This window comes from Zootoca vivipara, chromosome 8, assembly GCF_963506605.1.
Source record: "Zootoca vivipara chromosome 8, rZooViv1.1, whole genome shotgun sequence".
NCBI lineage: Eukaryota > Metazoa > Chordata > Lepidosauria > Squamata > Lacertidae > Zootoca > Zootoca vivipara.
In genome coordinates this window covers 75,943,451-75,956,267 of record NC_083283.1, presented here as the reverse complement: position 1 = coordinate 75,956,267, position 12,817 = coordinate 75,943,451, and the positions used below count along the sequence as shown (strand labels likewise).

Genomic DNA, 12,817 nt, shown 5'->3' with positions numbered 1-12,817 from the left:
CTCATTTCTTACCAGTAGAGGGATATGCAACCAGATAATAAGAGATCAGGCCCATGGTGAAAATCACTTAAGCAGCCAGTTTGTGGCAACACAGTCCATTTATGTTCAAACAGCATCTTGGTTGTGGTAGAATCATTGCCAAATTACTTCTGAAGTGTGCTGTGAGGTGAATTTTGAGGCTTCTGCGGAGGAGGAGTTTATATAAGTATCAAAAAATGTGCGTAATTGCTGTTTTTTTCATCTTTTACAGCGACAACCAGTAGAAGGGTTTTGTCTTTCATAATGTACCTGGCCAATGCTTTATAGAATATTCCATCTTAAATCTTTATTTTGACCTTCCCGTAACTTGAGTTCCTGCTTAAAAGACGTCACATGTTTAGTGTTTCGTTTTTTAAAAAACAACCTGATGGTTTCTGATTGAAAAACCAACTTTCGCAGTTACATTTTTGAAAGTTTTTTTTTTTTTAGTTCAAAAATGAACTTCTTTGGAAACTTTTTCCTCAATAAACAATCACTTACCTAGTAAACCTTTTATACTTGCTTTCATGGTCTGACACTTTGCACAGTTTCTAAATCCTGAGTAATTCATATCAGTAGTAGTTTGTGCGGCCTTTACTACCACATATTTAAGCAGAAATTGTTGCAGTGGCCGTGAAATGTGGGCAGGCTTTATGGAATATTCCAATATTTCTTTTACACAGGTCAGCCTTTTAAACAAGCTCTGTTGAACATTTGCATAGTTGACATGTTGACACCTCAAGTGAAAGCATTTCCTTTTAGGAGCTGATTTCTACGGCTCCTAATCCATTTGTTGATACTTGTGTCCTTTGATGGATTATATATTAGACTTTATTCCTTACTACCATATACAGTACATACATTTTCAGTTTGGGGAGGCAGGGATGGAAGTGGTAGAAATTGTGTTTCACTGTTTCAAGCCAGTTCTGTGTTTGGCAGATGCTCTTTGGAAAGTGTCAAAAGGTTCATCCATGTTAAACTTTTGGCTTTTGTCTTTGCTGCGGACTGAATACCTTTTATATGGAGCTAATAAATGAAAGCATCTTCCACTTAATAACAGGGAAGGAACTTTTAAGTAATCATGATTTCTTCCCCTTATTTGCCACAGCTCCTTTATGGGTTTGTAAATTCAAGGTAGCAGCTACGTTCCAAATGGCTATTTGGGAGACACTAGTTTTAAGAACTGCTACATTAGCTTTTCAAAAGAGGCATTGTATTTATGCATGCAATCCATCCCTAGCAGGTTGAAATGAAGCACAATTTTGGGTGTTCTGGAACCATTTTGTGGTTGAGAATCAGCTCAGTCGAAACTGTTATTAGAAATTTCCATTGCAAAGTAGCTTGTAGGGGGAGGCAGCTTCATTGAAGTTTTGCAGAATGGAAATATTTTTTAGTGTGAAATTAAATGTTAAATGTGGGACCCAGGTGGCGCTGTGGTTAAACCACTGAGCCTAGGGCTTGCTGATCAGAAGGTCGGCGGTTCAAATCCCTGCGACGGGGTAAGCTCCCGTTGCTTGGTCCCAGCTCCTGCCCACCTAGCAGTTCAAAAGCATGTCAAAGTGCAAGTAGATAAATAGGTACTGCTACAGCGGGAAGGTAAACGGCGTTTCCATGTGCTGCTCTGGTTTGCCAGAAGCGGCTTTGTCATGCTGGCCACATGACCTGGAAGCTATACGCCGGCTCCCTCGGCCAATAATGTGAGATGAGCATGCAACCCCAGAGTCGGTCACGACTGGACCTAATGGTCAGGGGTCCCTTTACCTTTTTAAATGCTAAATAATACATTAAAATATATTGGTAGCTTTATTGAGTACTTATGAGACTGTAACAAAGTATTAAGGCAGGGGACTTCCAATTTCGTTTTTTCAGGAAAACCCTTGCAAGGACATGTTGATTATATAGATTAGTTATATTTTGAGGTACATAGCTTGTCGCTCATTACTAACCTTGTCATTGAGGGGGGGGGAAGCTTAAAGGCTTCTGAGGAAGTCCAATGGTTTCTCAGAACTATTTCAAAAACTGCTAAGGTAAGAGAGCGTAGGAAGCTTTGTCACTAAGATAGAGCTTTTTTGCTCTCCACCAGCCTCCGTTTCTCTTTGCTTCTTTCAATTGTTCCAACTTTCTTTCTAGGTTTTGATGAGAACATTGAATCTCAGGGGGAGCTCATCCTTCAGGAATCCTTCCAAGTCTGGGACCCAAAAACTCTCATTCGTAAAGGTCGCGAGAGGCACCTTTTCCTCTTTGAGATGTCGCTGGTCTTCAGTAAAGAAGTGAAGGACTCCAGTGGGAGAAGCAAATACCTCTACAAGAGCAAATTGTTTGTAAGTCTGAAGTGAAAATCCAGCCAAATGTAGTTATTAACAACAAGCAGATGGGCTCGGATGTTGCAACCATGCAGAGCTTTTCGGTATACTGTGTCACTACTCTTCCAGGCTTTCCTTCCAGGCTGGAGAAAGGAGAAGAGCCATTTGAAGGTTAACTGTTTGCTGTAATAGGGCCAGCTGTGGAGAAAATGACAAACCTTGCAAAGCCAAGGGAAAAGGAGCTCAGATCCGTTTCAGAGGCCTCATTCTCTGCACGTCACTGACACGGATTGGCTGGCCCAGTTGCTAGCCAAACACTTGGATGTGGCCGCTCAAAGCCTGGCCAATTAACTTCAATCTTCATTACTCCAGTTTTGAAGCTCAGACACATGGTGCTCTCCAGGCGCCATTTTGCCTCAAACCAAAAATGAGTAGCTTTTTAAGGAAACACAGACCTGATACAGGAGTGTGCTCGCTTGAAAACTACAGCAGGACAGTTCAGTTTGCCAGTCTTATAATAGCCAACGAGCAATCACAGACCCAGCTCCTGGGATTGGGTGGAGGGATGGATGTGAGAAGAACTCGGGCAAAAGGTGTAGGGAATGGAAGTTAGTCATTTGCAGTCTCCTCTAATGGACTGATGTGGAAAGAGAGTGGCTTCTGGTTTGCTCCTTTTTTTTCTTTTTTCTTTTTGCAAATCAAGTGAGAAAATTGGGTATTTTAGGGTCTTTCTTTCTCTTACTAGTTTTATACGCTGATGAGGATTCCTACTTTTTTCTAAGGGGTTCCATACAGTTTTGCAACTTTGTGACAAGGTATAACAGAGCAGGTGGAACTTTGTCATATCATTTTAAATGTACAGGGGTGGAGAGGTGGGGGCTGTAGTCCTTGTCTAATAAAGTGAAACGCTTTCCAAGTTCCCAAATCCAAATAGCAATTCTTTTTCCTTTGTGGAAATCATCAATTTTGCAGATCCAAGGTGGGCGTCTATTAATAGAGCTGCATTAGTCCTTCCTTGTTCATTTCTGACAATTCCAGCGTCAACGAAGGCCGGCTTTGAGGGAAAGTCTCCCTCAATGGCCATGCACAGATTTCCCCCATGTGGATAAGCCCTTTAAATGTGCCTGCTTAGAAATGTGATTCTTAATTGAGAAGATTGTGGGTGCCATTCGACATAATTAAAACACCTCAAATTTATTAATAGTTGGATGATTTGAGTAGTACACAGGTGTTTTCAGAGAGTGTCCCATGGAAAACATATGGTGGTTTATGCCTTTTTATCGCAAAAGGAACTAATATTAGTGTCGGAAGCCAGAATGAGGGAGCTGAAATACACTGAAACAGTCACATATGCACCTCCTAGCATGGTTCTACAACTGTGACCTAGAAACAGGCCCAATATTAGACAGAAGAATAACTTCAGGGTGCAGACTGCCAGTCACACCAATTTGCGTGAAAGCTTTTGACTGATGCAACCAAACATGATAGCTTTTGTCCTAAACCAGGATTTGACCTAGAGCTTTCAAAGGAAGAGCCTCATGATTTTATTCCACTGAACCATGTAAAGTGAGAATGATCTACAACCGATTGTCAACTGCAGCATGTCAAGGAACAAAATCCAGACATGTCATCTTTTGGCTTTTGAAATTATTCCAGTGTTCTGCTTTATGTCCAGAATTATTGATAGAGCCTCTCTTTGTCCTATGTAGAGAAGATCCTGAACTACTTTATTCTGCAGTATCCTGTTTGACAATTGAAGCAGAATGCAGAAAAGAAGTAGAGAAATAAACATTCCTAGTAGGGGGCTACAGAAATCTTCTGAAAATGCCAGCGTAATAATGAGTCCTTCAGAGTACTGGTTGGCACCCACTCTTGCTAGAGAGAAAAAATACACCCTAACAATTTTGTAGCTAACTATAACTGGGATCCTAATGCATAACTACTCATAAATAAGTCCTATTCAGTTCACTGAGGCTAAGTGTGTATATGATTGCAGTCTAAACCGAAGCATTTTTGGATAGTCTTTGTCCCAGTAATGACAAAGTAGATGAGAAAGGTAATTATAGCAGCTTACTATAATACTCAACCTATCATAAAACACCCTATAAATCAGTAACTGCCATCACCTGCTCATTCTTTTATCTCAAAGTAGCAGGATTCTGAGATTAGCAATTTGGAAATTAATTACTGTCGATCAATATCTGTGACATGTTTAACGAGCTGTAACTTTCCCAAAAATCAGCAACCTCGTGTCCATTCAGAACATTCAAAAATATAGTAGAATTTTAGCAATAGCTTGGTCAGATCGCAAAATATTTTTTATTTAAGAGTATGGCAGAGCACATATTACAGATCACTTAAGAAGTATTTAGTGTTCTTGACTAAAGGGGGGGGGACAGACTGAAGGTTGGCCATGGAATATGGATAAAATACAGGGCTATTGTCAACAGGAAACTAGTCAGGGAACAATGGAAGCAATTGTTGTTTGTCTGAAAGGGCATTGACCAGAGGTATGCCTATGACTATTCTAAAAATCTGAATTATATTCCTCTAATCTCTTCTGATTTTCAGACCTCAGAGCTGGGTGTCACAGAGCACGTGGAAGGTGATGCTTGCAAATTTGCACTCTGGGTTGGTAGGACTCCTACTTCAGACAACAAAATTGTACTTAAGGTAACTGTGGGTGTGCGGATACTCTTTAAGTGTGTGAAATTATTTCTGAATAACGGTCCCTCCTTCATCCGGCTTGCAGAGCACATTACCAACGGTTCTGAGCCTAAACATGGAATTCGGGCTTCAGAAAGACGGCTTCGAGAGGAAAAGAGCAAGCAGTTGAAATGTCCTGCTGCATTGTGGTCATTGAAATTCTACTCCATATTGATCCAGAGCAGATTCCAACGTATAGTTAGCAGAGTAAAAACTTAAACGTGTTGCGGGATTCCAAAAAGATAGACCAGAGGCAATTAATATTTCACCCAGCAGAGCTTTACTGCCACTGAAGGCAGCTGAGCATAATGGTCACAGATCCGATACATTCAGGATTGACGCTGTCCATAAGAAATCCAGTTGCAGCAGACTTAACTTAAACTTACAATAACTTATAATAAGACTCAACCTTAACACTAAGCATACTATGTACAGAACAGCACACCAGAAGGAAGAGAGATAGAAAGAGTGAAAACCAGGCTCCTTCTGGCCCTACTTTTATAGTCAGCATGACCTTGACAGAGGCTAGACTGGTGACTGGGAGCGGCCGCTGAGACCACATAACACCGGTCTTGAAAGATCTACATTGGCTCCCAGTACGTTTCCGAGCACAATTCAAAGTGTTGGTGCTGACCTTTAAAGCCCAAACAGCCTCGGTCCAGTATACCTGAAGGAGCGTCTCCACCTCCATCATTCTGCCCGGACACTGAGGTCCAGCACCAAGGGCCTTCTGGCGGTTCCCTCGTTGCGAGAAGCCAAGTTGCAGGGAACTAGGCAGAGGGCCTTCTCGGTGGTGGCACCTGCCCTGTGGAACGCCGTCCCAACAGATGTCAAAGAGGAAAACAACTACCAGACTTTTAGAAAACATCTGAAGGCAGCCCTATTCAGGGAGGCTTTTAATATTTAATAGATTGTGTTTTGTTTTGCTGTTGGAAGCTACCCAGAGTGGCTGGGGAAGCCCGGCCAGATGGGCGGGGTATAAATAATAAATTATTATTATTATAGAGGAGATAAGAGAACCAGTTTAAGCCAGCTGTACTCAGCTTCTCTGAAGGAATAACCCAAACATCATGAACCTTCTGCTTGTTTCTTTCATACAGAGAAGCTTCCAGAAGCTTCCAGGACGCTCTTGAATTAAGTAGAATAAGAAAGATCTCTACACATCAGGTCAATACTTTCTGCACTAAGAAATGCAAACTGACATTAACGCCATGTGCAAACGAGGCAACTGTATCAAGTATAATTTGAACGTCTCTTTTACACAACTACTGTAATATAATTAAGAAATACCATTTTGCAAATCTAAACCATGAATATACTACTGTAAATGGCACAACCAGGTTTGCTTCATCCCTCCTTCATACATGGAGTTGACTAGTGAAGGTAACGTTAAAAATAAATAAATCTGCCCTATTTTTGTATACCAAAACAAGTTGCTTATTTTGTCTTAAAGGCCTCCAGTATTGAAAACAAGCAAGACTGGATCAAGCACATCAGAGAAGTAATACAGGAAAGAACGATTCATCTCAAGGGAGCTTTAAAAGAGCCAATTCATATCCCCAAAACTGCACCAACAACAAAACAGAAAGGAAGAAGGTTAGTAACTGCAGAGAATGTCATTTCCAGCCTGTCATTCATGAGATTTGTCTCAAATGTATGTAAGGCTGAGCTCTTTGGGAAAGATGATGTTGTTGTTTTTATGTTGCTAGTTAGATCTCAGTACTGAACTGTAAGTTCTTCAGATAATTTCACAGCACAGAAACTTGAGCACATGCATTATTTTGTTGCATGCTATTCAGACCCTTATTTTAAAAGTTGCTGTGCTTGGCTTTTGAAGAAGTTAACACATGTCAGATGTACTAAACAAGCAAGCAAGCCGCTGTCAGACTGTACTGAAATGTATTGTATAGCAAATTGCAGTCACCAAATGTCTGGCTCCATAATTTCAGAATGCATAGGTTTAACACATTAGCTCCCTTTATTTTGGGGAGTATTGGGGGGGGGCGAGTTGGATGTGGCTTGGAGAATGTGCATAAATTGTCATCCTAAACAGGGAATTTTGTGCATTTCCCAGTTCATAATCTCCTGATATATAGTAGTCTGTCTGTGCTAAAAGTGATGGACAAAGGAATTTATTCATTTCATACATGCCAAGATCAGTATACTCTCCAGTGAGCATTGCACACACAAAAAAAACACCTCCTCCCTTAGGCTCACTATGTGTATGGATTTTCTGTACCTTCTTAATAATAATAATGCTAAGAAATTATTTATACCCCGCCCATCTGGCTGAGTTTTCCCCAGCCATTCTGTGCGGCTCCCAATCAAATGTTAAAAACAATGCAGCATTAAATATTTAAAACTTCCCTAAACAGGGCTGCCTTCAAATGTCTTTTAAAAATAGGATAGCTGCTTATTTCCTTGACATCTGCTGGGAGGGCGCCACTACCGAGAAGGCCCTCTGTCTGGTTCGCTGTAACCTCACTTCTCGCAATGAGGGAACCGCCAGAAGGCCCTCGGCGCTGGATCTCAGTGTCCGCTGTGAACTTGCAGTTGATAGTGTTTGTGTACATTCTTTATCCAGTTTGCATTATCCATAAATTATATTAACAACAATCGATTTTAAAGTTAAACAGTGTAACTAAAAGTACGACGACATGTCTGATTTCCTTCTCTTAGGTTTTGCGCTGCATTTTATTCGCCTCCTATTTGAATGTCTGCTTTTGTACATGGAGATGAATATTAACATCATCCTATGCAGAGAATGTTTTTCCAGCTAATGACAATCTTAACTTTTGTTTTCAGAGATGGAGAAGACTTGGATAGTCAAGGCGATGGAAGCAGTCAGCCAGATACTATTTCAATTGCATCACGAACCTCCCAGAATACACTAGACAGTGATAAGGTAAGACATAAGTATAATTAGGTTTTTGGTAAGTGTTTGCTTATGCCTTTTTTCCTATAATCATTGGCAAGTGATAGCCATGACTGCCTTTACATTACCTCTTCATATTTGGGAATCATGCATGTTTATTTCCTACAGTGGGTCAAAATGCCACATGAATGGGCGCACAGAATTCATAGGCTCGAAATCCGATCTTCATGTACCTAAGAATGGAATTGTATGTTTGCTTTACTTGCTTTTATATCCTGTTCTTCCTCAAAGTAATGTGCAGCTGCTTACTTATGGTTCCCAGGTGATGTGCTGCCCAGACATTGCTCATGGCCCCATCCCCTTAGTTTCAGCTGTCAAAAACCGTACAATGGTCTTCACACAATTCCCTGGGCCAAAATAATGATCTGTGCAAAAGGACTCTAGCTACTCATCTTTTAATAGGTCTCGTGGACGCTTTCGGTTCAGCTGTATATAAAATATAAGTGGATATTTTTACATTCCCCAGTAAATAAATTCCTAAGTTTCTCTAGTTCATTGTTTCCTTTTGTTCAGCTTGGGCCTTAACCAAGTACAGTTTGTACCTTATTTTGCGACCGGGATCCATTCCGGAGCCCTGGACGCTAGACGAAAAGGACGCACGACACAGCGGCGCTCTGTGCACGGACATGGAGCGTTTTGCACTTCTGCGCATGTGCGAGCGGCAAACCTGGAAGTAACCTGTTCTGGTACTTCCGGGTTTGCTGCAGACATTCGACAAAATGGACGCTCGGCAAGGCGGACTCAAAACGAGGTACCACTGTATGTGAAGTTTTTGGAGTCTTCACAAAGGCGTTGCTGAGCGCTTCCATCACCAAGAAAGCAACTGTTCCTCTTAAGAGTTTGCATCAGGGGGTGGTTGTCAGAAGCAAAACTTATTTTTCACTATGTAATTGAAAGGTTTGGAGGTGTGGGTCAGCTGACCTGATCCACAGCTTCAAAAATATTTACAGGCATTCTCCTCTTCTCTCTGCCCTCTGCAGCTTCACTGCGTACAGAGAGCTAGCTTGAAAAGGGAGAGCTTTGAAGGTGCAGGTTTATTTTTTCCAGACTGACAGCCAACCCAGTTCAGGTTCAGGTTCTTTGCAGCCTACCCATTGCTGGTCAGTCTTCCACCTGAGAAGTAACCCTTCTGCCTTCCAGTATTTTGGCTAACAACGCAGAAAAAATAAGATTACTCCTGTGAGCATTTTTATTAAAATGGTGCTCTTTGAATGATGTACTGTTTAATGTTAAATTCAATGTATTGGGCTGCTTCTACACAGACTTCTGCTGTTTGGTTAATTAATGGCACCCTGCAATTGTGTCTTTGAGGCTCAACATTCACCGCAAAATTTATGACTCCAGGCCTAGCCTTTCCATGTTTGTGTCAATATTTGGACACTGCCAGGATACCTGTGACTCCTGAGAACTATCTTGCCGCAGGCAATTCCAGGGTAGCAAATCTGTCCCCTGTATGTCACAATGTAAATTTATTATAAATATCTTTTCTGGCATCACTGTGCCAGTAGCGAAGGTGAGATTTATTTGTTTGCTTATTTGTTTTAGAACAATGCTGTCAGAGAAACTATGTCAGTTTTGTGTAGGAAAAACCTCTTTAGTTTTCAGACGATGATAGCACCAGTAGATCAGTGTTTCCCAACCTTGTGCCTCCAGATGTTTTCGGACTACAATTCCCATCATTCCTGACCACTGGTCTTGCTAGCTAGGGATGATGGGAGTTGTAGTCCCAAAACATCTGGAGGCACAAGGTTGGGAAACACTGCAGTAGATAGTGCCATGACGGGGTAAATTTAGACTCTTGGGGAAAGCTTCACTTTTTTCATGAAAAATAAAGTTTTCCTCCCTATCCTCAGGAATGTTGGATAAAACATTGACCTCAAAGCACTTCATAAGGACGTTTTTTCAAGAAAGGGCCTTTATGGGTGCACAAGTATTTATTATTTGTGCTGAATTCACATATTATTTATGCTGAAATCCTACAGCTTTGACTCACTATTATTGTACAAGCAAGAGACAAATAAAAGATTCAAGTGACAAGCCCTCCTGGTAAAATGGGCTCAACTTTTATCTGAAGCTTGAGCCAGTAAATAGTACATTGTTATTTCTGGTCCACCTGGGTGAACAAAGTACAGAAGGCTAGAGACTCGGCTACACAGCTGCAAATAAAACGCTTTAAATGTGTTGTAAAGTGCAATATACAAATGTGGCACTAGGTGGCGACAGTGAGCTATGCAAAATTCAGTGTATTTTTCAAAAAAAAAATTAAAAGCCTTTTCAGAACGTTTTCTTCCTATGTGTGCACAACTAGGATAGTAAGTAAGTACTAGCTGGCTGGAGCTGGTTATATTATGAGGGTAAATTATTTGGATAATTTGCTGTACAAGATGTTGTACACTACATTATTCTGATATTAAGGCTTTATTGGGAACTTAATAGTTCCACACTAGATTAGCGATTTAGTTGACAGATACACAACGCAAAATAATGTTTTAACAGGGGCTGACAAGCTTGTGACCTCTAAGTGTTGTTGGACTAAAACCCCAAAGAAGGAAACTAAGAAGAACTCTTTATTTTGGGAAATCTTTTTACATATATAAATCATAAGATGCCTATGTGTTTTCTAGAAAAGCAGGCCCAGATTAGTGTGGATGGAAACCTGTACAAAGTTTCTGAAGTTCTGATTTGCAAATTCGCTAAAAGTTGGGAGGTTAAACTGGTATTTCATTTTTATTCATTAGAAATATTTATAATCTACCCTTCAGCTGAAAGTCTCGGGGCAGAAAGATGCACAGTCAAAACCAACAATTAAACACTAAAATGCAAAATCCCATTACAAACAAAACCAGCAACCAAAACCCAAATGACCACAGCACCTCACTTTTAAATTTTGTATATTTGTTTCCGCATTACTGTATTTCGGATGTTCAAATGTTTGTTATGCAGCTTTTCAGCAGAATGTTTATGAAGTGATGAGCGAAATCTATTTTTTTTGATTTTGCAGAATGAGAAAGTAATGAAATGGATTTGGATTTTCGATCGTTTCAGTTTTGATATAATGTGAGCCGCTTTGGGCCTATTTGTAGGGGAAAGCAGCGTACAAATAGTAAAAAGTACATAAACCTAAAAAGCTGAATAAATGGGATACTTGCTAACTTGTGGTTAAGACATACTGTTCAAAGCATCATACAATAAAGACTAAAAACAAGAGTCTTTGAATAAGTATAATCTCCTTAACATCTATTAACAGATACTAAAACTCCCTTAGAAATGCATCTAATTATTTTCAGGCCTGCCCTGATGAAGACTCAGGCCTTCTTATCATGCTTAATGGCACAGACCTAGTTTCCTCAGGAAGGTGGCTAATTCCTTTTAAGACCCAGATTGGTTCAGTTTACGAGTTTCGCTTTTGATGGGGCTAGAGGCATTTAAACTGCTGATTTTATTTGCTCCGCAGCAGTGTCCCGCTTCTGTTTTGCTTCCCTCCTCCTTTCCACTTTCTTTATCGCGATTGCTTTGATGTTTTATGAAACTTCCAGGGCCATCTGTGGCAGAAATGCAACACACACACACACACACACACACTTTGTAGATTAAGTGAAGTGGTGGGAGAGCCTGGATGAGGCATGGGCCTGCGGATGGCGGTTAAAAAATAAACTGTTCGCCACATGCTAATTTGAGGGATGACTCTAATAGTAAAATGTCAGCATCTTCCAAAGGGCGATGATGCTTGCTGCCTTGTAAATTGTCGACTCAATCTGTCGCTTTTTTTGGTAATAGTTTTGGGGACTTCTCTGTAGTGTTGCCTTATGCCTCTCTCTCTCTCTCTCTCTCTCTCTCTCTCACTCACTCTCTCTCTCTCTCTCTCTCTCTCTCTCTCTCTCTCTCTCTCTCTCTCTAACACACTGCTGACACACACACACACACACCGGATCTTCTCCCATTGGTAAATCATACCGAATCCTGAGCAGCACATATTGGCAGCCCTGTTTAGGGAACCTTTTAATGTTTAATAGATCATTGCATTTTATTGTTCTGTTGGAAGCCGCCCAGAGTGGCTGGGGAAACCCAGCCAGATGGACGGGGTATAAATTATTATTATAAATTATTATTATCTGTACATTCAAAAGACAAAGTGGGGCTCAAGAAGCCCTGCTTCCCTTGAACTTCGGAACCGACCCCCTTGAAATAGCTGTTGATTGGGCTTGTCTGAGGGCTGCAGCAGCCGTATATTTTAGGACAGGGGTCAGCAAACGTTTTCAGCAGGGGGCCGGTCCATTGTCCCTCAGACCTTGTAGGGGGCAGGACTATATTTTGGGGAAAAAATATATGAATGAATTCCTATGCCCCGCAAATAACCCAGAGATGCATTTTAAATAAAAGGACACATTCTAGTCATGTAAAAACACCAGGCAGGCCCCACAAATAACCCAGAGATGCATTTTAAATAAAAGGACACATTCTAGTCATGTAAAAAAATACTGATTCCTGGACCGTCCGTGGGCCGGATTTAGAAGGTGATTGGGCCGCATCCGGCCCCCGGGCCTTAGTTTGGTGACCCCTGTTTTAGGATCTTATATATAGTGTTTGCTCTCGCCCAAGTCAAATTTTGAAGGTTGGGATTTGCATATCTTTTTTATGAAAGCAACCATCAGCTTTGCATGGGTTCAGAAGCACTTGAGGTACCCTGATTGTTGTTGTGTGTTTTTTACACAAGTTGGCAACCCTAGTGTTGCACTCTTGAGTGCTAGCAACAGGAGCCACTTGTCCATAAGTGTATGGGAAAATGCTCCCTCCTGCATGAGGCCTAATATAAAAATCAGAGGAAGGGGCTATAAATTTAAGGGGATGCGACTAG

At 41.0% G+C, this 12,817-nt stretch overlaps 1 protein-coding gene across 8 annotated transcripts in view; it reads left to right on the top strand.

Moving 5' to 3' along the window:
- Positions 1-12,817, top strand: part of TRIO (trio Rho guanine nucleotide exchange factor) — a 254,175-nt gene that overhangs the window by 167,821 nt on the left and 73,537 nt on the right. For all 8 annotated transcript variants that reach the window (XM_060278041.1, XM_060278045.1, XM_060278044.1 and 5 more), the window contains exons 30-33: positions 2,149-2,339; positions 4,893-4,994; positions 6,481-6,623; positions 7,833-7,932. In XM_060278041.1, the coding sequence (XP_060134024.1) occupies positions 2,149-2,339; positions 4,893-4,994; positions 6,481-6,623; positions 7,833-7,932 (536 nt within the window). The remainder of the gene's footprint in view (positions 1-2,148; positions 2,340-4,892; positions 4,995-6,480; positions 6,624-7,832; positions 7,933-12,817) is intronic.